Source organism: Leptodactylus fuscus, chromosome 5 (assembly GCF_031893055.1).
Source record: "Leptodactylus fuscus isolate aLepFus1 chromosome 5, aLepFus1.hap2, whole genome shotgun sequence".
Classification (NCBI taxonomy): domain Eukaryota; kingdom Metazoa; phylum Chordata; class Amphibia; order Anura; family Leptodactylidae; genus Leptodactylus; species Leptodactylus fuscus.
Window position 1 is genome coordinate 113725385 of NC_134269.1, and position 24266 is coordinate 113749650.

Here is a 24266-nt window from a genome sequence, read left to right on the forward strand (position 1 = left end):
AGCCATATCGAGTAGTTTTTTCAACATAAAACCAGGTAAGTAAGTAAGGAGGTGGGGACCTGATCTAGGACCTGGATATTCCAACTGTTATGCCTCCGTGAGTATAGCCCAGTTATCAGATGTAGATTAGCGCTCATGCTGGCTGCCAGCCCTTCCCATCATGAGCGCCGTACATGTAAACACCATGTCATCATTGAGTGTGTTCTATCTGCATGATGTCATTCCTCCCTCAATTCGGAATATCCATTCCGCTTCCTTCCTGAGTATCAGGTTATCCCAATCTCCCCCCCCCCCCCCCCGCTCTGGTCTGCGAACCAATTCAATGCCTTGAAATTTCAAAAATCGCGTGTCCCCCCATGTTTCTCCCAAAAATGTACACTAACCGATGTTTCATCACTCCTATTAATGTTGCCTACATGATCTAAAATCCTGCGGCATAGCTCTCTTCATGTCTTACCCACATAATTCATGGGGCAGGGACAAGATGCCACATAGACAACCCCAGTAGATCGACAGTTGATGAAATCATAAATCCTAAATCTCTCTCCCTTTGTTGCCGCTACCACCTCTTTGCCATTTCTTATATAATCACAGGCCCGACAGTTCCCACATCTAAAGGTGCCACTGGGGAGATTTCTACCCAGCCACGTTTCGTTTCTTACTGGTTCAAGGTGGCTATGAACCAACCTATCCCCAATATTGTGTCCCGTCTATATGTTATAGATGGATAAGGTGTAATGTTGTTGACAGATAAACTGTTATTGGTCATTCATCCGGTGGGCGGCGATAGGGAGGCGGGTCCTTTAGACGTTCCACACTATATAGTTGTGTGTGAGCACAGGCAAGACGTCAGACATTCTAAGTATTGGGGCACATCATCAGTGCCTCAAGAACTGCAGTTTTTACTGCACACCGATTATATTGCTTTATCCTTTATACATCACGTACCTAGCTCCTGATGAGCCTGTTTTAGTACAGGAGAAACATGTAGAGCATGATTTTATAGATAGTCTGCAAGTATCCTAGGTAGCGCTCCGGCAGCACTAGGGTCTATGTATCAGGATCCAGCTTCAACGGGGTGTCTAGTGGCTATAGGAGTTGAACGATAGTGCTGATACTGCCGATACTGCTGCTGTTTAGTACAGTGTAACGAATTGTTGTATTGCTAAATATGAGTCCCACTTCACTAACAGGGAATCAATACAATGAGGCTGCTATCACGCAGATGTAAGGCGTGATAGCAGCCTCATAAGGCAGAGTTCAATTAGGACATAGGAAGTATCGTTCGCTCCACACTATCTCTGTATAGCACCTTTTGATCTTATCTAATTAGCCACCCAAGGGTTATTCAGTGTGTGTGGCTTACTTAGTTATCAGCTGAAGATACCTTAATCCCTTGAACAATCGATGTGGGTAGACATCTATGTGTGAATGGCACCTTATCACCCACATAGTGCAAATATAGTGAATTGTCCTAAGGGAGGGCACGTCAGCATAGTTAGCTGTGCAACTTTAACCTACAAGGGTGTTTATGTTGTAATGTGTTTAGACGTTTTTAGCCTATGTGGCAAATAATAAAAGTTATATATTTTAGTGAAATACATTAGTCTTTAGACCAGTCAGCCAGGCTGAAATATTGGTTGTACTATACCCCTGTGAAGAGGTTAAAAAGCCTTCCATTGATTTCAATGTGTTACACGCGCTAAACAGAACCCATTGAAGTCAATGGGATTCTGTTTTGCAGCGCCGATCCTTACACGAGTTATTGTGCAAGAATCAGTGCCGCGTTACATCGTGTGCATGCACCCTTAAAGGGATCCTATCAGTCAGACACAATAGGTTGGTACCACGTTGGAATAGCCTTCAGAAAGGCTATTTTCCTCCTATCTTTTGTCGTCTTCTCCGCGCCGTTCGCCTACAATCCCGTTTTTTCTCAGTATGTAAATTAGCTCTCTTGCAGCACTGGGGGTGGGCCCCAGCGCTCAGACAACACTGGGGTCATCCCCAATGCTGCGAGAGAACTCTCTCCCGCGCCGCCTCCTCTTCTTCAGCAGCGTCATCTTCAGCCTCTTCTTCCGGTGGTGGCTTGTAACTTCTAAGGCCTTGGGGAGAGCATGCCCACAGGCCACGAGAAAATGGCTGTTTGCACAGTATTGTAAGCAGGGGATTTCAGTCTTATACATAGCCAATTAACCTATCTTTGTTTTTGGAGCATGGAAAGAAACCCCTTAAAACAAGGATAGGCTATCCATATGTGAATTGTGGCGGTCCGAGAACCAGGAGCCCCACTGCTTCATTCGTTGAATAGGCTGCACTAAATTGTTATAGGCTATGCTTTGTATTTCATTTGAGCTCATTTTAATTGAATGGGACTGAGCTGTTGTTGTACCATGTGACTGATAAGGGTGAAGTTATTAGCAGAGGGAAGAGGCCACGGCACTCATGAATCAATGTATAAACTCAAGAAAATCCTTTAAGCTGTGGTCACTGAGAGTTGGTATAATGTACAACAACCAAGGAAAGGGGGCATTCACACGAAGGAAGTTGGCGCTGATTCTGGCGCGATATCTCGCGTCAGAATCTGTGTGGAAATAAAGCCTCCCATTGTGTTCATTGTGTTCTGTTTTACGTGCGTAACCCATTGAAATCAATGGGAGGCTTTATTTCTGCATTGATTCTGACACGAGGTATCGCGCCAGAATCAGTGCCAACTTCCTCCATGTGAATGCCCCCTAATAGTGCTAAGATTAAAGCAATACTTTTAATGCAGTGATAAAGATAATAATCGTATGAAAGTGTTCATTGTATGCAGTTTGTTTTGGTCAGTTCTGCATATCTGGATTTCTATACTTGTACACTTCTGTGGGACTTATGTTTATATTGCATTAATTCTAGATTGTGCAGTATGTAATATAAAGACTGTAGACTAGAGATATAGAGTTCATTCATATTATAATAACCCAGTGGATAACAATTTAAGTGATAAAGCTGTTAGTTTGTACAATAACTCTCAAATTCTGTTGATAACATCAATGTTTTATTTAAAATAATTTGCTTTTATTAAATTTTCAGCAATTATTAGATATTTGTTGTTAAAAGGTAACATATATGTATAATGTAATAAGTTGGGATTATTTTGACTTTTTTGCTTTAGCATGAATTGAAAGCATTTGGGAAAGTAATATAAAATAACAAATACATATCACTTTACCTTTTCACAAATATTGGTTACTGGAATAAGGGTAACTTCATTATTATAAATATAATAAAATCTTCTGCAAGTTTTATGTCTCCTAACTACAGTGTAATAAAATAACCACATTTTTTAGGCTATCATAATTGTGAGCTATAGGTTTTATTAGTTAAGAAAGCAAAAACAAATTAGCCTTCAAGACACAGATATATTTCTTGTTATTTCCATTTATATTCAGAAAGAGTTGGTTTTGGGTGGCAATGATGCAAAAATGATTCCTCCTTATGGTATTTGGCGCTCTCTTTGGGTTCTCGTGTGGCCTATTCTGACTTCTTGGGTGATGTCATACTCTCCAGGTCACCAATAAGGCTTCTGATAGGGCTTCAGTGGTCACATGGTATGTGGTGATATCATGGAGGGATGACACCTGCTGTGTCACATGTGACTGCTGAGGCCCAATCACAATGGTTGCTCCCAGGGTGCATGATGTCACCCAGGAGGCAAGAAGAGGACGCAGAGAGGGCACCAGATGTTATTAAGAAGCCCACAAAAGGTGAGGCAAGGTGTATATCACTGTATAACTCTAACACTGTAGTATAATAATACCATTAGGGTTCTATCGAAACAATGTTGTCCCAAAACAAATCGTTTGGCCAAACTGTCCGAGATCAACATTAAACTAATTTTCAGAGGTTCACACATCTTTACATGCAGTAGAGTACACACAACTTTATTTTGCATTCTGTAGTGTTTATATGGGAAAGCCAAATATGTATAGAATTTTTGTTTAATATACACAGGTGCTAAATAATCCCATGCAGATCCAGTGAAAATACAACGGGAAATTTAATAAACACTGCAACTGATGGCATAAAAATCATAGTAGAGTTTTTGAACTTATTTGTGCAAAAAATTGCAACATTTTCCCATTATACACCACTCACTCGAGGTTTGAAAAGTTGTCATGGTTAGCCAGTTTAGTGCCTGTAAATATGCAATGCTTTAAAAATTGATAAAAATGATCACAACCTCATTCTGTTAAAGGTTTGGGAAAAAGAAAATTAAGTAACATTTTAAGATACTAGTATTAGACTAGTATTTGATACTTTTGGTGCTTACGTCTTTTATAATTCTAGAAAACCTGTAATAGCAGTGAAATGTTTTGGCTGTATTATGAATCTGTATTCAGTGCTTAAAGAGAATCTTTCACCATCTCAACCAATTCAAGTTCTTAGCATCTGTTAATAGGCTCAATTCCACTGATTTAAACACAGTTGGAATTTTCTCTCGAGCCACCACCATTCCTAAGCAACAAGTGCAGATAGTTTGGGTGCTTGATATACTATTTAAGTTCTGTAGTGTCAGAATGACAGTGTCAGACAGGGGATGTGATTCAGAGCTCCAACCAGAGGCAGCCAGTGTCAGAGCTCAGAACCATACCCCTTGTCTATTCTTGCCTGACACCGCCCTCCTGACAGTACAGAATCTAAATATTATGTTAGGTACCAAAACCAACAGCACTGATTACTCAGGAATCAGTGGAGCTGCAGCTATTAATTGGAAGAGCTGAATTTGTTGGATGTTGTGGTCCTCTTTAATAATGTAACTAAACCATCCAGTTTATGAAATGAATTTGCTACAGCCATAAAAACAAAGGTGTTAAATGAAATTTTCCAGCTCCAATCAAAGAGAATATAACAGCTTCCCTGAACTACCTTACTTTGCTTTTTGCCTTTTCTTTTACTTGTACAGCCATTACGATTTATAATGCTGTTATTGTCTTATATGGCAGAGATGTCTTTTGATGTCTTCGACCACCAAGGTTTGGGTGCAAACTACTATTTATTTCGCTTACATATATGGCCCCATCATATTCTGCAGCTCTTTACAGACATTGTCAGTCACTGTCCCATATAGGGCTCACAATCTAAATTTCCTGCAGTTCTAGTTTAGTAGTTTAATATAATGGGTATGGCTGTGTTCAGGGTGTAGCTTTTCATGTACAGAGTGGACTTTGAGCCTTTCATCAGTTATGGTCAGCAAACCGAATGTGAGTTACTTTTGATAGGTTATTTTAAATATATTTTGTGAAAAAAATATTGTTAGAATGGAAGTATGTGTAAATTAGTAACCCAATAATAACACAGAGTTCATTTTTTTTAATGTTCCCATATTTTAGGTTACTACTATGAAATCCCATCCATTGGAGCAATTCGAATTAACACACAGGTTAGTATTTTTTTTTTCATTATATCAATTTATGTTTCGCATAAGTGTTCTTATGGTAGTCATAGAAAAGAGCAACGGCTTTGTATTCAGACATGAAATGGAGCCTGTTACTAGAATACAACTTATCAATCCAGCTCCACAGATAGATAAATAGCCTTACCTGTATCGGTGTTTTGTGAATTGGTGTTATTGAGATTTCACCATTTTTGACAATATGCAAACTTACTCTTTGGAGCAAAGAAGGCATTGCCACTTACATTTTTGGTGCAACTGCAACACTATCATTGCTCCAAAGAGTCCATTTGTATATTGAAAATAACAGCAATATCTCGGCAATAAAGACACTGATTCATAAATGGAAAACATAGTTTTATTCAGGTGAAACCTAACCTATCTATCTATGGGGCTGGAATGATATACTGCCTTCTGATGACAGAGTCCCTTTAAAACGTATTTGCATATTATCAAGGATCTAAATGATAGTCTAAGAAAACTCATTTCAAGTTCTATGGTGTTCCTTGTGCACAAGGAAGCAGGTGTGGCGACTATCAATTTCACCTACTGTAAATGTTAAATGGGTGCATTCCTAATGAACTAACCTGACTATATGCTGTATGTTCAGGAAGGTAGACCTGAGACATGCAGCCATAGTAACCACCCATTTTTCTACATTATATGTTCAGAAGGTTCCCAGAAGTATATAGTAACATTATCAAGGACACACAGTATTGTATATTAACTTAAATATGTTCCTTAAGCTAAATAACTATGTTTCCATAAGGTACATATTCTAATACACAAACATTTGGACATACAGTAAGTAGTCTAGGATTTTTTAGTGTTTCTTAATTGCAGGATGGAGTTGGTGTTAGTAACATGCAGTGATAGGTGCACATGTGTGTCCAATATAATGGCCTATTAGAGTGTAAATAATGTTTTCATGGATTTTAAACACAGCTGCCCGGCCTGACCTAAAGTTCTTCTTGGTACATTAATTGTGAGCAGCTGCCGTAACCTAAACACTTAGACACTAGGAAGACTTCAAAAGTTTATTCAACATTTTAGAACTACTTGTGATACCTTTTCATAAAATACTTACCATTTCTTAGTTATAAACATGAATTTATTACTAACTGCTATGTATAGAAATGGTGCAGTCTCCGGAAAGGGTATCAATGACCACCCCCAATAAATAAACTGTGGCTGTTCAAGAACTTCCAAAGCAATGTCCTAATGTTATCATCTCCTGCATGTACTTTCCTTGTCTGATAAACTGCTCCAAACAAGGAAATCATGGCTGAATTTCTTAAAAGTCCTAGACCATAAAAATGTTTGCCTTAAAGGCGGTGTTGGAAAGAGCTTAAACGTTTTCACAGATACTGATATAATATACGAAAAGGTTTAAAGAAAACTTTGCTAATATGTAGACTTGACTTGCACCATGTTGACTTGCATTAAGATGCCAGTAGTTTCTCATTCTCATCCAAAGACACATTATTAAGTCTACCTCCTCCATTGCTTATTGTCTACAAATGATGTTTATGAAATGCATTCTAGACCGTGTAGTCTTTATTCTATACACCATATAGGAGTAATATGCAGGTAAAACTGTTGTAGAATTTAGGATGACAGACACCATTGCATTATAAAATATAACAGATTAGCGTTATGGAGATTAATGCATAATAATGCAAATATTCCATGTCATGTTCAACAAATAACATGAATATCTGATGTTGCAGCACAACTCCTATCTTTGTTTAAGCTAGACCAGAGCTCAGTCATTGAATTCATTTCTCTTTTTGACAGGAATATTTAGATGTCCTTGGAAGACCAATGGTTTTGGCTAGAGAAAAGGCAAAACAAGTACAATGGACGAATGTTTATTTGGATGCTTTGGTAAGAACAAAATGACTTCAGAAAATGTACAGAAATAAGGTTGACATATGATATACAATATGGATTAACACTAGCACACATGTGAAATGTACAGAGACCTGTATGATAGTTTGTTATTTTAGATAATAAAATCTAAGACTATTAAAAAAAACAAAACCCAGTCCTGTTCCCTGTTCTTGTTAATTTTAGTGGAACCCTACCTTTCATCTAAGATGGGAATTGTACAGTAATTTATATTCTGCTGAAAGAAGATGGCAAAATAAAGAAGAAAGGCATTAAAATGCAATGTTTCTTCATTTATACCAGCTATTGAATAGAGATTTGGCAAAACAGTTCATAAATACAGTGGGGCAAAAAAGTATTTAGTCAGTCACCAATGGTCTTGTATGTCTTCCATTTTCTAATTATTGCTCCCACAGTTGATTTCTTCAATCCAAGCTGGTTGCCTATTGCAGATTCAGTCTTCCCAGCCTGGTGCAGGGCTACAATTTTGTTTCTGGTGTCCTTTGACAGCTCTTTGGTCTTCACCATAGTGGAGTTTGGAGTCTGACTGTTTGAGGGTGTGAACAGGTGTCTTTTTATAGTGGTAACAAGTTTAAACAGGTGCCATTACTACAGGTAATGAGTGGAGGAAAGAGGAGACTCTTAAAGAAGAAGTTACAGGTCTGTGAGAGCCAGAAATCTTGATTGCTTGTAGGTGACCAAATACTTATTTTCCACCATAATTTGCAAATAAATTCTTACAAAATCAGACAATGTGATTTTCTGGATTTGTTTTCTCATTTTGTCTCTCATAGTTGAGGTCTACCTATGATGCAAATTACAGACGCCTCTCATCTTTTTAAGTGGTGGAACTTGCACTATTGGTGACTGACTAAATACTTTTTTGCCCCACTGTATGTCTAAATTCTGGTTAAGCAACAACATCTATTTTTAGGAACTGATTTTCACGGCGCATATTTATTCCTTTTACTTGTAGAGCAAAATTTAGACCTCTATCGTGGTGTAAAATGGGGGGAACTTATTGAGACTGACATTCTGTGTTACATTCATAATCAAGTCCCTGGCTGATGTGAGATGAGTCTAAATTATTAAGAGAGTCTGGCATTAACCCCTTCCCACTGCTGGCATTTTTCAATTTTTGTTTTTGACTTCCCTCCTCCCAAACCTCATAACTTTTTTATTTTTCTTCTCTCAAAGCCATATGACGTTTTAATGTTTGTTGGACAAAGTTTTCTTCACAATACTACCATTAATTATTCTGTATGATGTACTGGGAAGCTTGAAAAAAATTAAGAATGGGATGGATTTGAAGAAAAAGTGCATTTGTGCAACGTTTTTACGATGTTCACTGTGCAGCCAAAATGACATGTCATCTGTATTCTATGTTTTGGTATGATTCCGGGGATACCAAATTTATATGGTTTTATTTACATTTTAACCCTTTAACAAAAATCCAAAACTGTTCCCAATTATTTATTTTTTTTTCTAAAAGATGCCATATTCTGACACCTGTATCTTTTTTATACTTCTGTGTACAGGAGTAGTTTTACCATTTTGGAGAATTGCTATTGCTTTGATCAGTTTTATTAAAAATTTTATCAGAGGCAAAACAATGAAAAAATGACATTTTGGCACTTTTGATTTTTTTCCCCACTACAGTGTTTACCATACGGGAAAAATATTTTTATAGATTTGTAGACCAGATGTTTTCGGACATAGGGATAGCTAACATGTATGTGTTTAACTGTATTTAAGTACTTTTATATGTGTTCTAGGAAACCGATCGTGGACATTAGGGCTGGGTGTCTACTGTATAAAACAGTGGCGCCCGCCATGTTTAAATACCCGGCATCCACCGTACTAGTACGGCTGATGTCAGGAAGCAATGGAGCAATGTGGTTCATGTTTGGCAAAAGAAATAACAGTGCACCAAAGAAAGGCCACATTTAAAACCATGCACGCCCCAAAAACTAGCGAAATGGGGTTAGTAAATTTCCCTTCAATGTGTCAAAAAAGGCAGAAATCCATTGATAAATGTAGGTCACTGGATCTGTGCAGACATGGAGTGATAGATGCACAAGAAAAAACACAGTCCACAGCTCACCATAAATCTTAAAGAGAATCAGCTAGACCAAGAGTGCACGAAAAAATACACCCCCAGCTGGGGTGGAACAATGCAAGAACCCAGTAGAAAAATATTCCTTCAGCACAAGAGGTCTATAGTAAAACTTGACTTTTATTGGAAAAATATAAAAAATAGGTACCAGACATAGGAAAAAAAGATGTAGAAAAACTTACATGGTCAATTCCAAGTATGCATGTATGGTTGAAGACAGACAAGCCTACGCGTTTCGGGACATCCGTCCCTTACTCATGGCAATACCATGAGTATACTCATTGCCATGAGTAAGGGACGGATGTCCCGAAACGCGTAGGCTTGTCTGTCTTCAACCATACATGCATACTTGGAATTGACCATGTAAGTTTTTCTACATCTTTTTTTCCTATGTCTGGTACCTATTTTTTATATTTTTCCAATAAAAGTCAAGTTTTACTATAGACCTCTTGTGCTGAAGGAATATTTTTCTACTGGGTTCTTGCATGGAGTGATAGATGTCTCAGTAAACCAGAGTAAGGGTGCATTCACACTGAGTAAACGCTAGCTTATTCTGAACGTAAAACACGTTCAGAATAAGCGGCGTCTAAAGCAGCTCCATTCATTTCTATGGGAGCGGGGATACGAGCGCTCCCCATAGAAATGAATGGGCTGCTTCTTTCACTCCGTGCAGTCCCATTGAAGTGAATGGGGAGTGCCGGCGTGTACGCTCCGGCATGAGCAGAGCTTGCCGTATACGCCGGCACTCCCCATTCACTTCAATGGGACTGCACGGAGTGAAAGAAGCAGCCCATTCATTTCTATGGGGAGCGCTCGTATCCCCGCTCCCATAGAAATGAATGGAGCTGCTTTAGACGCCGCTTATTCTGAACGTGTTTTACGTTCAGAATAAGCTAGCGTTTACTCAGTGTGAATTCACCCTAAAAGTTTATTACTGAAAATGCACCAGAATAATCTAAACTGTAATGATTATTAACAATGCAATCACAATACCAAAGGAAATCAATCCATCTAATGAAAAGATATAACTTTTAATTAACCCCTATTAAAAAATAAACAAACAAACCCTAAAATCAAGTTGGTGCTTCAGTAATCTCACAGTACAGGACAATCTTTCAAAATATATAGATAATTTGTACCATGATACACTCCAGAATACAATACTTGGGGGACCTGGGTGTTATGTGCCATTTACCTGCAAAGCTACATTGTAGATGACTGCCTCACATATCTCAGGTAGTTGCTAAAAGGAGACAACTATGCGTAGACAGACCTCTTAAGCATTGTAAGCTCTTCAGAGTAATCTGATAAATTATGTAAATAGAACTTTAAAAGCAGTTTTCTTCATGTAGAATGAAATGATAAAGAGAGGAAATTCAGGCTGATTACAATCTTCAATACATTAGAACCAGTAATGTATCTCACACAATTGTTTATGACCCACTATGAAATGCAGACATCCTTCACATCCTTCACACGTCTTTGTCACAACAAACTGATTCCAGACCTCTGGACACTTGAGATAATACACATTTCTCTGTACAACTCTATTGACCATTGTTATATGGTATAGGTCCTGGCCAGCATTCATAACTGTTATAAATCTCTTTTCCATTTGCTTTTAAAGCCAAAGAAACCTTGTGCTTTTACATGCTGTAATTAGCCATTTCCAATAAAAGTACACATTGAAATATATACACAATATGTGATCAAAGTATCTGGACACCTGGCTGAAAATGACTTAAATGTTTGTGGTGCCCTCCATTGGTAATTCTGGAATTCAATATGGTGTTGGCCCACCCTTAGCCTTGATGACAGCTTCCACTCTCGCAGGCATACATTCAATCAGGTGCTGGAAGGTTTCTTGGGGAATGGCAGCCCATTCTTCATGGAGTGCTGCACTGAGGAGAGGTATCAATGTAGGTCGGTAAGGCCTGGCACGAAGTCGGCGTTCCAAAACATCCCAAAGGTGTTCTATAGGATTCAAGTCAGGACTCTGTGCAGTAGACAATTTTGTGATTCCAAAACCGATGCGGGTTCTGCCATCTTCCTGACTTTGACTCCCAAAAACTGCAGCATTTTCAGCATTTTCACAATATGGGTCCTTAGCCTAACTCTGCTCTTCATAAAGCTCATAAACTGTCATTGAGATTGTATTCTGGAGAAATTGATAAGAATTTTGCTTAAGGCTACCAGCAAAATGTGAGATAGCACCATTAATAAGAGAATAAAAGACACTTAGAAAAATGCGAAAATTCAAAGAGAAACACTACAGGGAAAGTATGGAGCATGTTTTTGCTGCATTTTTTTTCCTACAGCATTTTCTACATTGGGCCCTAGCCTAAATAGGAGCTCTGAGGAGGGCAGAGATGAGGCCTACAGATCAAGTTGTTTCCCAGATTTCACTGAGATCTGGACAGTGAAGCCTGCAATGCACATGGAAACATGCTGGCTGTAAGAAAAGAACTGTGAAGAATTTTTCATACGTTTTACACCAAATATTTCATGTTTATTGGCATAAAATCTGTGCAGCTGCTTTACAGGAGATCAGATAAGCTGCTAGGCTATTGACTGTGTCCAATAACAACAAATGCATAACAGAAGATCCGTAACATACAACCCTCAGCATTGAATCTGATGGCGTGGGATGATTGTGCAATGCCTCCAGTTTGTCAACATGCTAGTTACCACCAATTCACACAGACTGAGATAGACAGAATCCTTAAACTGAGAGACCTTGATTCATCACCCCTAGAGATCACTACACACTGAGGTCGAGATGTCAGCGTTATACAACACTGCATATCTTGGTTGTTGAGAGCACAAGGGTAATCTGAAATAACAGCAAGAGGTGTGCAGTGGCAAACCTCTGCACACCATACATTAGTCATAATGTTTAGTAGTTTGATGCCACTAGCCTTTATTTCAGGTACAGTAACAGCTTGGTGTGTTACATTGATTTTGTCATGGAACCAGTGGAGTGTCTTAGGAGCTATGTTCAACAGTGCAATGCCAGGCCATGTGTTGCTTGCGCCATCATTGCTTGCAGTGCTATATTTCAATATTTGCTGCTCATATGCAATATTTAAATAACAAAGCTATTTTGAATATTTTGTTTACATGTTTTAGAATTTACATATCATTAACATGTATATTGTGTGATTTTCAGAGTTCCTTATTGGTGTTGCAATTTCAATCTTGAGTTTACTACTAGAGATGAGCGAGTAGTACTCGATCGAGTAGGTATTCGATTGAATACTACGGTATTCAAAATACTCGTACTCGATTGAGTACCACTCACTGTTCAAATGTAAAAGTTCGATGCAGAACCAGCATTGATTGGCAGAATGCTATACAGTCGGCCAATCAATGCTGGCTCTTCTCCTACCTTTAGAAGTCTTCTCCGTGCATATACTTACCAAGTCCACGAGTGAGGGTCGGGCTGGATCCTCCGTGCATCGGGCCTGGGCAGAGTCGACTCCGCACTAGAAGCGGACATGCGGAGTCGGCTCTGCCTAGGCCCGATGCCTGGCAGAGTGAACGAACAGCCGGAAGACGCCGCGGGGACACTGCAAGGAGAAGACTGCACGGAGGATGCAGCCCGACCCTCACTCATGGACTTGGTAAGTATAATTTGTTCGAACGTTGCCTACCCCTGAAACGAGCATTTCCCCCCATAGACTATAATGGGGTTTGAAACCCGTTCGAACAGTCGTACAGTGTGCGGCTGTTCGAATCAGATTTCGAACCACGAACATTTTAGTGTTCGCTCATCTCTATTTACTACAAATTAAATTTTTCTTATAAAATTCTTAATTGTTATTGGTGGACATGCACAAGAGCTTGACTCTTTCTACGTATCTTAGGTGTTTCTATTTCATAGATGCCATTTTTACTTACTTGTATAATTCAATAACAAGACTAGTTCATAAAAAGTACTGAATATGACTGCAATACAAGGCTGTATTTTATATAATCTATTGCATTGGTTTCCTTCCAATTTCTATTCTCTGTTTTGCCAGTACTTCTGACGAAGCATACGGTATTTCTTATCATTTGGTTGTTTCTTCTGTAGCGTAAACATCTGCAGGAAATCCGAGCATTTAGTAACATTTCAAAGTTGTTTCTTCACTGCATGCTAGCTAAACTTACTGTCATACAGTGGATGGGTCTCTAGAATTACAGTAAAGTCTCTCTGCATTTCTACTGTCTCTGACAGGATACAACACAGAAAACAGCTAGTTTATGGAATTATTTGTTATATCTTTTCTACGTAACTGACCAGCAGTTCATTGGCCAGATCTTTTTATAGACTTGTTCTTTTACTGGAAACCTTGAGGACATTACGTTGGACTTTTTTTGTGTTCTAACACTTAATTAGGTTAAATGATTGTGCAGCAAAAGACCAGACTATTCTGCAGAATTTTAGATATATATTTAGGCTAAGGCCCCATGTTGTGGAAACCTATTAGTGGCTACAGAAGGAATGGGAAATATATAATAAGTACTGATACTTCTTCCTTCTGCTTAATCTGCTGCCTTTGGCTCAGAAAACTGCAGTAAAATCTGTAACGAAAAGACTAAGGCCCCACGTTGCGAGTCATAGCATTGCAGTTTTTCCCCACAGCCAGCATTTCTGTAGGTTTAATTGACGTTGCAGTTTACAAAAATGCAAGTGTTTTTGAAATCGCAGCATTTACGATGCAGTTTTTTTTTTTCTGCACTGTCTGGATAGAATTAGACAGAATGCCATTCACTTACAGGTACTGTAAAAGACTGCAGCTTTCGCTGTGGTGTTTCTGCCTCAGCAAAATCGCAGTATTAGCTATTCTCTGCTATGTGTGTGAGAGCAGGGAGGCTGCTGCTGATAACTTATCTCTCTGCTCTCTCACACACAGCAGAGAATAGCAGACTGTGCTCACAGACACTTCCGGGGTGCATTCTGGAGGCTAATTAGCATATGAATAAAAACTGTCTCATTCATAAACTACTGAGGCGATTTAACTACAAAAGGTGTGTGTGGAATAGCCTTTCTAAAGGCTATGCAAGTATGTGTTTAGTTAAAAATGTCTTTCCCCGATGATAGAGCCCCTTTAATGCAGTTTCACACTTCTTCCTGAGTTATAGAGGCAAAATTGAACTTAGAGTTTTCTTTGTTACTCTGCATTTTTCCTGACCTTCATCTATGAATATAGACAGAAGACATTATATTTAAGGCTGGACCCACATAGTGTAAACGTGAAATTTTACACTAACTACTAAGTTACTGCACCTTGCAGAAAAATATCAAAAATGTAAAAAAAAAAGTTGTCTATAACATATACCTAAGGAAATGCTGGGATTTTCCCTATAGGTATAATTGAAGCAGAAAGTCAGCAAAGGAAAACTCTGTGGACTTTCTGTGAAAAGCGCTGCAGGAAAAACCACGATGCATCTCTGCCATGGCTTTTACTGCATTACTTTTTGATTGCGGTTCATTACTTGAGGCCTTAGCTCAATACATTTTCTTTTTCCTCATCAGTTTCCATGTTTGTTTGTTTGTTTGTTTTGTTTTGTTTTAAAGGACCAACACTTTCAGTTTTAACTTTTTTTTTACTGTTTACGTGATTGAAGAATATACTTGAGTGAGTTAACATTTCCTAGATTCATACCATGGAGTGACATATTATCACCTTACTATATTATGCACTTTTAATCTTTATGCACTTTATATCTTTTTATTTTTAAAGTGGAAATGTTCTGTACACAGTGGAAATGTCTTTTTTTGACATGTCAATTATAGGGCATCATTACTTATAACTTTATGTTGAGCTGTAAATACTAGAAATATTCCTACCAGAAATTTATGAATACATGTAGAATCGAGTGTTATCATTTGGGGGTGTCTCCCTGTATACCCTCCGATTCATGAGTCCTAAAGCTACTTTCATGTTGCATTTTATGTGCCCATACAATGTTTGCACTGGTAGAGCTACCAGTATATATGTTAAATGAACCCATAAAACTACATGTAATGCCAGTACTACATCACCCAATTGACATGACTGCCAAGTTACCTTTTCAGCACATTGACGGTTTCCTGCTCCATCACAGTATCACGCACATGCACTTCCTGATTCTGATGGTACTGCTGGGTTTGCTCATAAAGAGCATATATCTTTTCTTCCTGATACTTAAACAGCCAGCACACATGCCATTTAAACCTCCATAGCCTGTTCACATGAGTCTGCAGATATAAAAGTCTGGTTCACCTGTCTCACCCTTCCTGAGCAAAGGTTCCTAGTTCTCTAGTTTTCTGTAAAGATGTTAAAGCTGTGCCGTGAGCAATAAAGGCAATTTATCTTACAGGCAGTTTTTAGTACTACTACAATGAGTTGTATTTTAGTTAATTTTTGCTAATAGAAATACATAAAATGCACATTACATTTTATAAATATGAATGGAAGTTCACAGTACTGCAGCAATGGCTACTATCTGGGAGGAGGAAAAAAGATTGTGCATTTGTCTGTCACTAAGACAATATTATTTACTATACCATAGTTGTACTTTAGTTCTTACAGAAATCAGTTTTACACATATTAAGTCTAATATGCCTTTGAAAATACTTTTCTAATTTTAGGCTTTATTCACACATCAGTATGTTGGTCAATGATTTGCATTAGTGCCAAACCCAGCAGCAGGTCAAAAACACTGAGCAGGTGCAAATCCTTCCACTATACCCCACTATACCTCATTCTGGGTAGTGACTATTTCTGGCTTGCGCTGAAACCCCCGACACAAATCACTGATCAAAATACTGATGTGTGAGTAAGGCCTTATACCTTAAATTTAAAGCCTTTAAAAACTCTAAGAATGTGTTTACAACTGGCATGTGTAATCTGCTATTTTACTAGTTATGTTGCTTTTAGCAATATAGGAATATAATATTTACTGGCTGATAATAATATGGATCCTAAGTTTCAGACTGGACAGGAGAACTGATTATTGGTATGCTTTAAAACCTGAAAGTAACAGTAATCTTGATTTTTCCTTATATCTGCAGGAGTTAGGCCTTGTTATCACCGGTACATTGCCTGTTTTTAATCTGACGGGAGACAGAAAAGAAAATAAAGTAAGTATTACCGATCAATTTCTTGTTGTTTCAGGGCACTGTTATATTAGCATGAGTATTGACCTTAAGAACGAGGCGCTAAACACCAATTACCTCTTGTTATTTTAAAAGCCTGACATTATTTGACTTACTTGCAATTTTGCAATTATACAACTTTGCAATTTAGCCGCTAGTCAGCAGGCCAGTCTAAGGGGAAAATAGGCTAATAATAGTTTTACTATAACATCACTCACCTCCTTATGTCGGTGCTTAGTGCTGATGACTGTAATTTATTTTGTATGCTAAAAGCAGGTGAAATGTGCAATATCTACCTGAAAATATGTTCCCAATTTCCTTTTCGGATTATCCGTAGCCCTGGACACACAGGATTTTCATACAGCTAAAGTTTGCTTTCTTTATGACTTGCCAATATCATTGCACCCTAGGGAGGTGTAATTTTTTTAACAATAAGTATTTAAGCTCATCCCTACTAGTTTGGAGACATTCTGTTTTATTACCAGTGCTGTATTTACAGCTTGAAGAACATATACTCTACTTTCAAGTACATTGAAGGAGCTTATGATATGTTTGCTACTTGAAAGGCCAATAAAGGGATTCTTTGTTTTTACGATTTACAATTGATCATTTAAGTACTGAACATTAACTCTGTTGATAGGGTAAATGATGACATCAAATATATGCACATATATATCATAGTTATGCACAGAGGTAGGGAGGAAACTCTCAATCTTGTCAGATGGATGAGAGCAGCAGCACCTCATGAATAATCCAGACTTATCTCTCTGCCTCGAGTAAATATTCAATTTTCTAAAACTGCTAATCCTAAGGACACAGTAAGGGTAGGATAATGTTGGTTACTAGTGGGAAACTTGTTATAATATTGATGTGTAGTGGCTCATTTTATGGGGAACCTGTCACCCTGAGAATGCCGCCTTATGTGCAGGCATCATGTAAGAGAACAGAAACTCAAACCAATATCTTTCCCCATCACAAAGGGATGTCTTCACATACTTTTGCCACACATTGTTTTAGTATGGGTATATATATATATATATATATATATATATATATATATATATATATATATATATATGTGTGTGTGTGTGTGTATAGTCCTGTAATGTTGACATTGCATACACAGAATAAATATGACAAATTTATAGGCAAGGTATACATTTATGAGGGTCATTATAAAAATAATCTTTTATATATATATATATATATATATATATATATATATATATATATATATATAGATTCTTTTTATATTATCATTTATGATATATATATATATATATATATATATATATAAAGATTCTGTGTATAATGACCGTTTCGTTTTATATATATATATATATATATATATATATATATATATATATATATATATATATATGTTTCCGTTATGCTCTCAAATGTGCAAGTCATCTGTTTCCAGTTCTCTCCTCTTGCTCCTGCTTTGTAAAAATAAACCATTGTGGATATAGACATTAGATGTTGTCCTCTTGACAGGGAAGTTCAGTCGTTTTCATCATGGCACGCTATATTTCTGTACCGTAAAGTGAAATCTTGCATGTGAAATCTTCTTGTTGATTTCTAGTGGTTATTGATGGTGCTTTTAAACTGCCCACAGTATAAATCTTAGAATCATTATTAAAGCATTTGTTTTATTAGACTTTCTAATCTCAGAAGGGAAAATCACTCTGGGCTTCCTGACAAAAGTCCATGTAATATAAACTTGGCCACACACATTAGATATTCTTTATTAGTTCCATGGGACCAAAAGAAAACTCTAATGTTTAATTGAAGTCTGGGGGAAAATACAATCAATAAGCCTTATTTATGTAGGAAGTATATTAACGTACCCGGCGTTCAGCTACTTACATCATTATTATCATTTATGATGAGCCCTAGAAGTTATGTCATTTTTGTCAGATACTATGATGCATTTAATATCCTGTTATTTGCTAGAGTTTAAGACTATCAATCCGTTCACAGCTAGCATTTTATAATGTAGTCCTAACTATTATGCTGTCTTTTTTTCTTTTTCTTTTGTGTCTTAGAACCAATTAATACTTGGTGTTATGGGTGTAGATGTTTCTTTGAAAGACATTAAAAGGCTCACTCCCAGATTTACAGTAAGTTCATTTCATATCTTGTGTTACATCTTTTAAGATATGACATGTGACACTTTCATATTTTAAATGCTTTTTTTAATCTGTCAAGATTAAATCAATAATTTAATTTCTGTATGTCTCCTGTACTGTCATTTGACAGATGAGGCGAAACATTGTTTAATGTGTTTTAATCTATTTTCATATGTAGTTATCCTAGGCCTTATTCACCTATGTGTGGATCCAGTGAATGCCATATGTACCCATTTATTTCAATGCATTTATTCAGAGTATGGTTCTGTTTGTGAAAAGCACAGAAATCACACAGTGGATGCAAAAGTGCAAAGATTGTGCCATATGAATAGACCCATTGAAATTCATGGGTTCTATAAAACAAACAATTGCATGTCCGTTAATCACTGCTATGTGACTAAGGGCCATCCATTCTTTGTACAGACAGATATGGCCATTTTTCACAGACCCAATGTCTGTGAAAAATGGCACAGCCATGTGAATAAGGCCTTAATTTGTAAATCACTTGCCTTGGCCCCCTTAAGGCCGGGTTCACAAGATGTCTTTTGGCACGTATTGTGCCATGTAGACGCCGCGGGAGCTTTTGTGGGCCGTACACGCTCCCATTGATTTCAATGGGAGCGAGATCGTATGCACCGCGCCATTTTGCGGCCGTGATTTTGAGGCCGCAAAATCACAGCCGCAAAATAGCGCAGTGCATACGATTCCCACTCCCATTGAAATCAATGGGAGCGTGTACGGCCCGCAAAAGCTTCCGCGACGTAGACGTGCCACATCACGCGGCACGTTACACCGTGTGAACCCTCCCTTAGAGACATACGTGTGTTAGGTCAATGTGCTATCCGGGTTTTTCCCAGTTATCACACAGACCCATTCATTTTTTTGGGCCCATACACATGACGGTGTATTACATGGTCATGTGTGCAGACCGACAATCCAGGCTGCAAAATATCGAACAGGTCCTATTCCAGTCCGATTTTGCGGCCTTGCTTATGTGGCACTTATATATTAAATGAAAAAAAGCAGTGGAAGCACGGCCGATGCACAGGTGGCACATAGGTGACATCTACAGTGGGGCAAAAAAGTATTTGGTCAGTCACCAATAGTGCAAGCTCCACCACTTAAAAAGATGAGAGGCGTCTGTAATTTACATCATAGGTAGACCTCAACTATGAGAGACAAAATGAGAAAACAAATCCAGAAAATCACATTGTCTGATTTTGTAAGAATTTATTTGCAAATTATGGTGGAAAATAAGTATTTGGTCACCTACAAACAATCAAGATTTCTGGCTCTCACAGACCTGTAACTTCTTCTTTAAGAGTCTCCTCTTTCCTCCACTCATTACCTGTAGTAATGGCACCTGTTTAAACTTATCAGTATAAAAAGACACCTGTGCACACCCTCAAACAGTCAGACTCCAAACTCCACTATGGTGAAGACCAAAGAGCTGTCAAAGGACACCAGAAACAAAATTGTAGCCCTGCACCAGGCTGGGAAGACTGAATCTGCAATAGGCAACCAGCTTGGATTGAAGAAATCAACTGTGGGAGCAATAATTAGAAAATGGAAGACATACAAGACCACTGATAATCTCCCTCGATCTGGGGCTCCACGCAAAATCTCACCCTGTGGGGTCAAAATGATCACAAGAACGGTGAGCAAAAATCCCAGAACCACGCGGGGGGACCTAGTGAATGAACTGCAGAGAGCTGGGACCAATGTAACAAAGCCTACCATCAGTAACACACTACGCCGCCAGGGACTCAGATCCTGCAGTGCCAGACGTGTCCCACTGCTTAAGCCAGTACATGTCCGGGCCCCTCTGAAGTTTACTAGAGAGCATTTGGATGATCCAGAAGAGTATTGGGAGAATGTCCTATGGTCTGATGAAACCAAACTGGAACTGTTTGGTAGAAACACAACTTTTCGTGTTTGGAGGAAAAAGAATACTGAGTTGCATCCATCAAACACCATACCTACTGTAAAGCATGGGGGTGGAAACCTCATGCTTTGGGGCTGTTTCTCTGCAAAGGGGCCAGGACGACTGATCCGGGTACATGAAAGAATGAATGGGGCCATGTATCGTGAGATTTTGAGTGCAAACCTCCTTCCATCAGCAAGGGCATTGAAGATGAAACGTGGCTGGGTCTTTCAACATGACAATGATCCAAAGCACACCGCCAGGGCAACGAAGGAGTGGCTTTGTAAGAAGCATTTCAAGGTCCTGGAGTGGCCTAGCCAGTCTCCAGATCTCAACCCTATAGAAAACCTTTGGAGGGAGTTGAAAGTCCGTTTTGCCAAGCGACAGCCCCAAAACATCACTGCTCTAGAGGAGATCTGCATGGAGGAATGGGCCAACATACCAACAACAGTGTGTACCAACCTTGTGAAGACTTACAGAAAACGTTTGACCTCTGTCATTGCCAACAAAGGATATATAACAAAGTATTGAGATGAAATTTTGTTACTGACCAAATACTTATTTTCCACCATAATTTGCAAATAAAATCTTACAAAATCAGACAATGTGATTTTCTGGATTTGTTTTCTCATTTTGTCTCTCATAGTTGAGGTCTACCTATGATGTAAATTACAGACGCCTCTCATCTTTTTAAGTGGTGGAACTTGCACTATTGGTGACTGACTAAATACTTTTTTGCCCCACTGTATGTGTTGCTTGCCTCAAAGAAAAAGCCACAAATATTGCTAGGGTAAATTGATTAAATTATTTTAATATCTAGATTTTCCAAGCGGTATTTATTGCTATAGATTACTTGTATAGCTCTAACATATTCCACAGCAATTTACAAACATTGTCAATCACTGTTACCTATAGGGCTCACTATCTAAATGCCCTATCAGTATGCTTTGGAATGTGGGTGGAAATTGGAGTGCCCGGAGCAAATCCATTCAAACTCTATGTACATGTTATTCTTAGCCAGAGTCATTGCTAACCACTGAGCCATTATGCTGCACTATAATATCTATAGAAATAAATATTATACGTTAATTCTATATTATATAATATTATACGTCAATATTAGGACATAAAGCTCAGCTGTATATTTCTAATTTGTAATTCTATGCATTTTTCTTCAGCTCTGTCCTAATGGATATTATTTTGCTCTTGATCCTAATGGTTATGTCCTGCTCCATCCAAATCTGCAACCAAAGGTATGATATATATATATAATAACATAAAGAAAATTGTTGTGTAAATATTTTTTATATGACTGTGACATGAATTACTAACAAAGATACCAACATTGTGTTTAAAAGATGTTTCAAATAATCAACCAAAAACATACATGAACTCACAAACTAATCGGGTGTAACAAGAGACTGTGAAAATTGCAATAACAAGAATTAAGCTGATATACTTGGTATATTAATTTATTTAGTAGTATTTATTATTAAATTGTATTAGACGCTTGGTAAAAACAAATTCATGCTTTCAATACATTACCAATATGATATATATATATATATATATATATATATATATATATATATATATACACACTGTATATTACTATTATTATTATTATTATTTATTTATATAGCACCATTAATTCCATGGTGCTTTACTATATATTACTTTACTCATTCCTAGCCATTTAAGAAAAGGAAACTAAAAACGAACCTTCTTATACTCATCACAGCACTAGCATCGCCTCTCCATTGTTCAAGTCCATTGGGGACTCGGAGCAGTGGAGAGGTAGACTACTAAAACCATGGTTACAACAAGCATAATGGACTCTGACGGGTTCCTAACATTTTTAAATTGAAAATGGTGGAGGAAAAAGTCCTCCATGTAGTGGAAGATACTTCATTGAAGTCTCTAATTGAGACTCTGGTGCAGATGTGAATTTAGCCTTACGCTGGGTTCACACCTGCGTCTGGGGTCTCCGTACTATGGTTTCCGTCTTCTGCATGGCAGAAGACGGAAACCATAGATCGGGTCCGGTCGTGCGCAGCGGTGAGCGTTTTAGGCTCTCTGCCGCAAAACCGGATTTTTTTTATCCGGACACAGAGTACTGCATGTCCGACTCTGTGTCCAGATTATAAAACCCGGTTTCGCGGCGGAGAGCGCAAAACGCTCACTGCCGCGCACGGCCGGACAGCTTTCTCACCCATTCAAATGAATGGGGGGGCCACACGGTGGCTCAGTGGTTAGCACTGCAGCCTTGCAGCGCTGGAGTCCTGGTGTTCAAATCCCGCCAAGGGCAGAAAACCATCTGCAAGGAGTTTGTATGTTCTCCCCGTGTTTGCATGGATTTCCATCCCATATTCCAAAGACATACTGATAGGGAAAAATGTACATTGTGAGCTCTATGCGGGGCTCACAATCTACATTAAAAAAAAAAAAAAAAAAAAATGAATGAATGGGTGAGAAAGTCTCCTGCAGGCTTCCGTCTCCTGCATCTGTTTTATGCAGGAAACGGAAACCTGCAATAAGGACCGACGACGCAGACGTGAACGAGCCCTTACTATAAAATAGGAATCAAAGATTCCTACTACAGAATTAATCAAATACTTTTTCAAGCCATCGAGAGATCATTTGAGACCTAAGTAAGGGCAGTTTCTGTAGATTGTAGAGTGCAAAACAAAAAAAAAAGAGTCATCTGAGAGATAACTGATGAGGCAAAACTAGACCAAGCATTGTAGGAGTTTACAGAAAATGATAAGGTAAGATGAATCAAGATTTTTTTTTTTCCAGTAACATGGTAATAATGGCACTATGTAAAAAAAGATGGTAAAGAGAGAAGTTGAATATTTTATTTGGAGTTATAACAGTCAGTTACAGGCATTGGACAAGGTAGTCATTTAATTATTTACTTTCATGCATTCTGATTCTTTATTTAAAAAACATTTGGTTATTCTACTATAATTATATATTAAGAGGGATCCAGAAAATGCATCATTTAACTTTTTGGAAATAGATTCCTACTAAACGAAGAAAACTGAGACTGCATTCAGACCACATCATTTCAGTCAGTTTAACATATGTGCTGGGAAAGCTTCTGGCAGATGCATCCATCCACCATAGATGTCATATCAAAAAAAAATTATCAAAGTTGCTGTAATTCTTCATATTTAAGATAACATGTCTTGTTAAATTACACGTCTGCTAAAGATTTCACTTTAATGTGCTATATTCCCTTTAAAAAGGACGTTTTACCCCTTCCACCAATTCCAAATCTTTGCAAACTTATGTAGTTGCTGCTCCACTGTTTCTGATGAAGCAAGAATTTAAGGATCTGTGTCTGACTTCATTTTCTCCATCTTGCGGCTGGCACTTTAAGGTTACCATGCCCACTAGTCAAACTCTGCCTGATGTGCTCAGAACTTTGAGACTCAGGCAGACTTCTACTTCACCATCCAATCCAGAGTATATTTAAACTTGGTTTTAGATCTAGTTATTTGCCTGAGATTACAGGGGTATGATTCTGAGCTCTTACATTGCCTGACACTTTCTTTCTGACATTAAAGAGCTTAAATAGCAGTTAGACAATCAGGCATCAAAACTATCTGCCTTTGTTGCTTGGGAATGGTGGGGCCTAG

General features: G+C 38.1%; 1 protein-coding gene across 7 annotated transcripts in view; it reads left to right on the forward strand.

Moving 5' to 3' along the window:
- Nucleotides 1–24266, forward strand: part of CACNA2D1 (calcium voltage-gated channel auxiliary subunit alpha2delta 1) — a 561607-nt gene that overhangs the window by 463686 nt on the left and 73655 nt on the right. For all 7 annotated transcript variants that reach the window (XM_075274041.1, XM_075274040.1, XM_075274043.1 and 4 more), the window contains exons 14-18: nucleotides 5373–5422; nucleotides 7232–7321; nucleotides 16483–16551; nucleotides 18615–18689; nucleotides 21801–21875. In XM_075274041.1, coding sequence (XP_075130142.1) covers nucleotides 5373–5422; nucleotides 7232–7321; nucleotides 16483–16551; nucleotides 18615–18689; nucleotides 21801–21875 — 359 coding nt within the window. The remainder of the gene's footprint in view (nucleotides 1–5372; nucleotides 5423–7231; nucleotides 7322–16482; nucleotides 16552–18614; nucleotides 18690–21800; nucleotides 21876–24266) is intronic.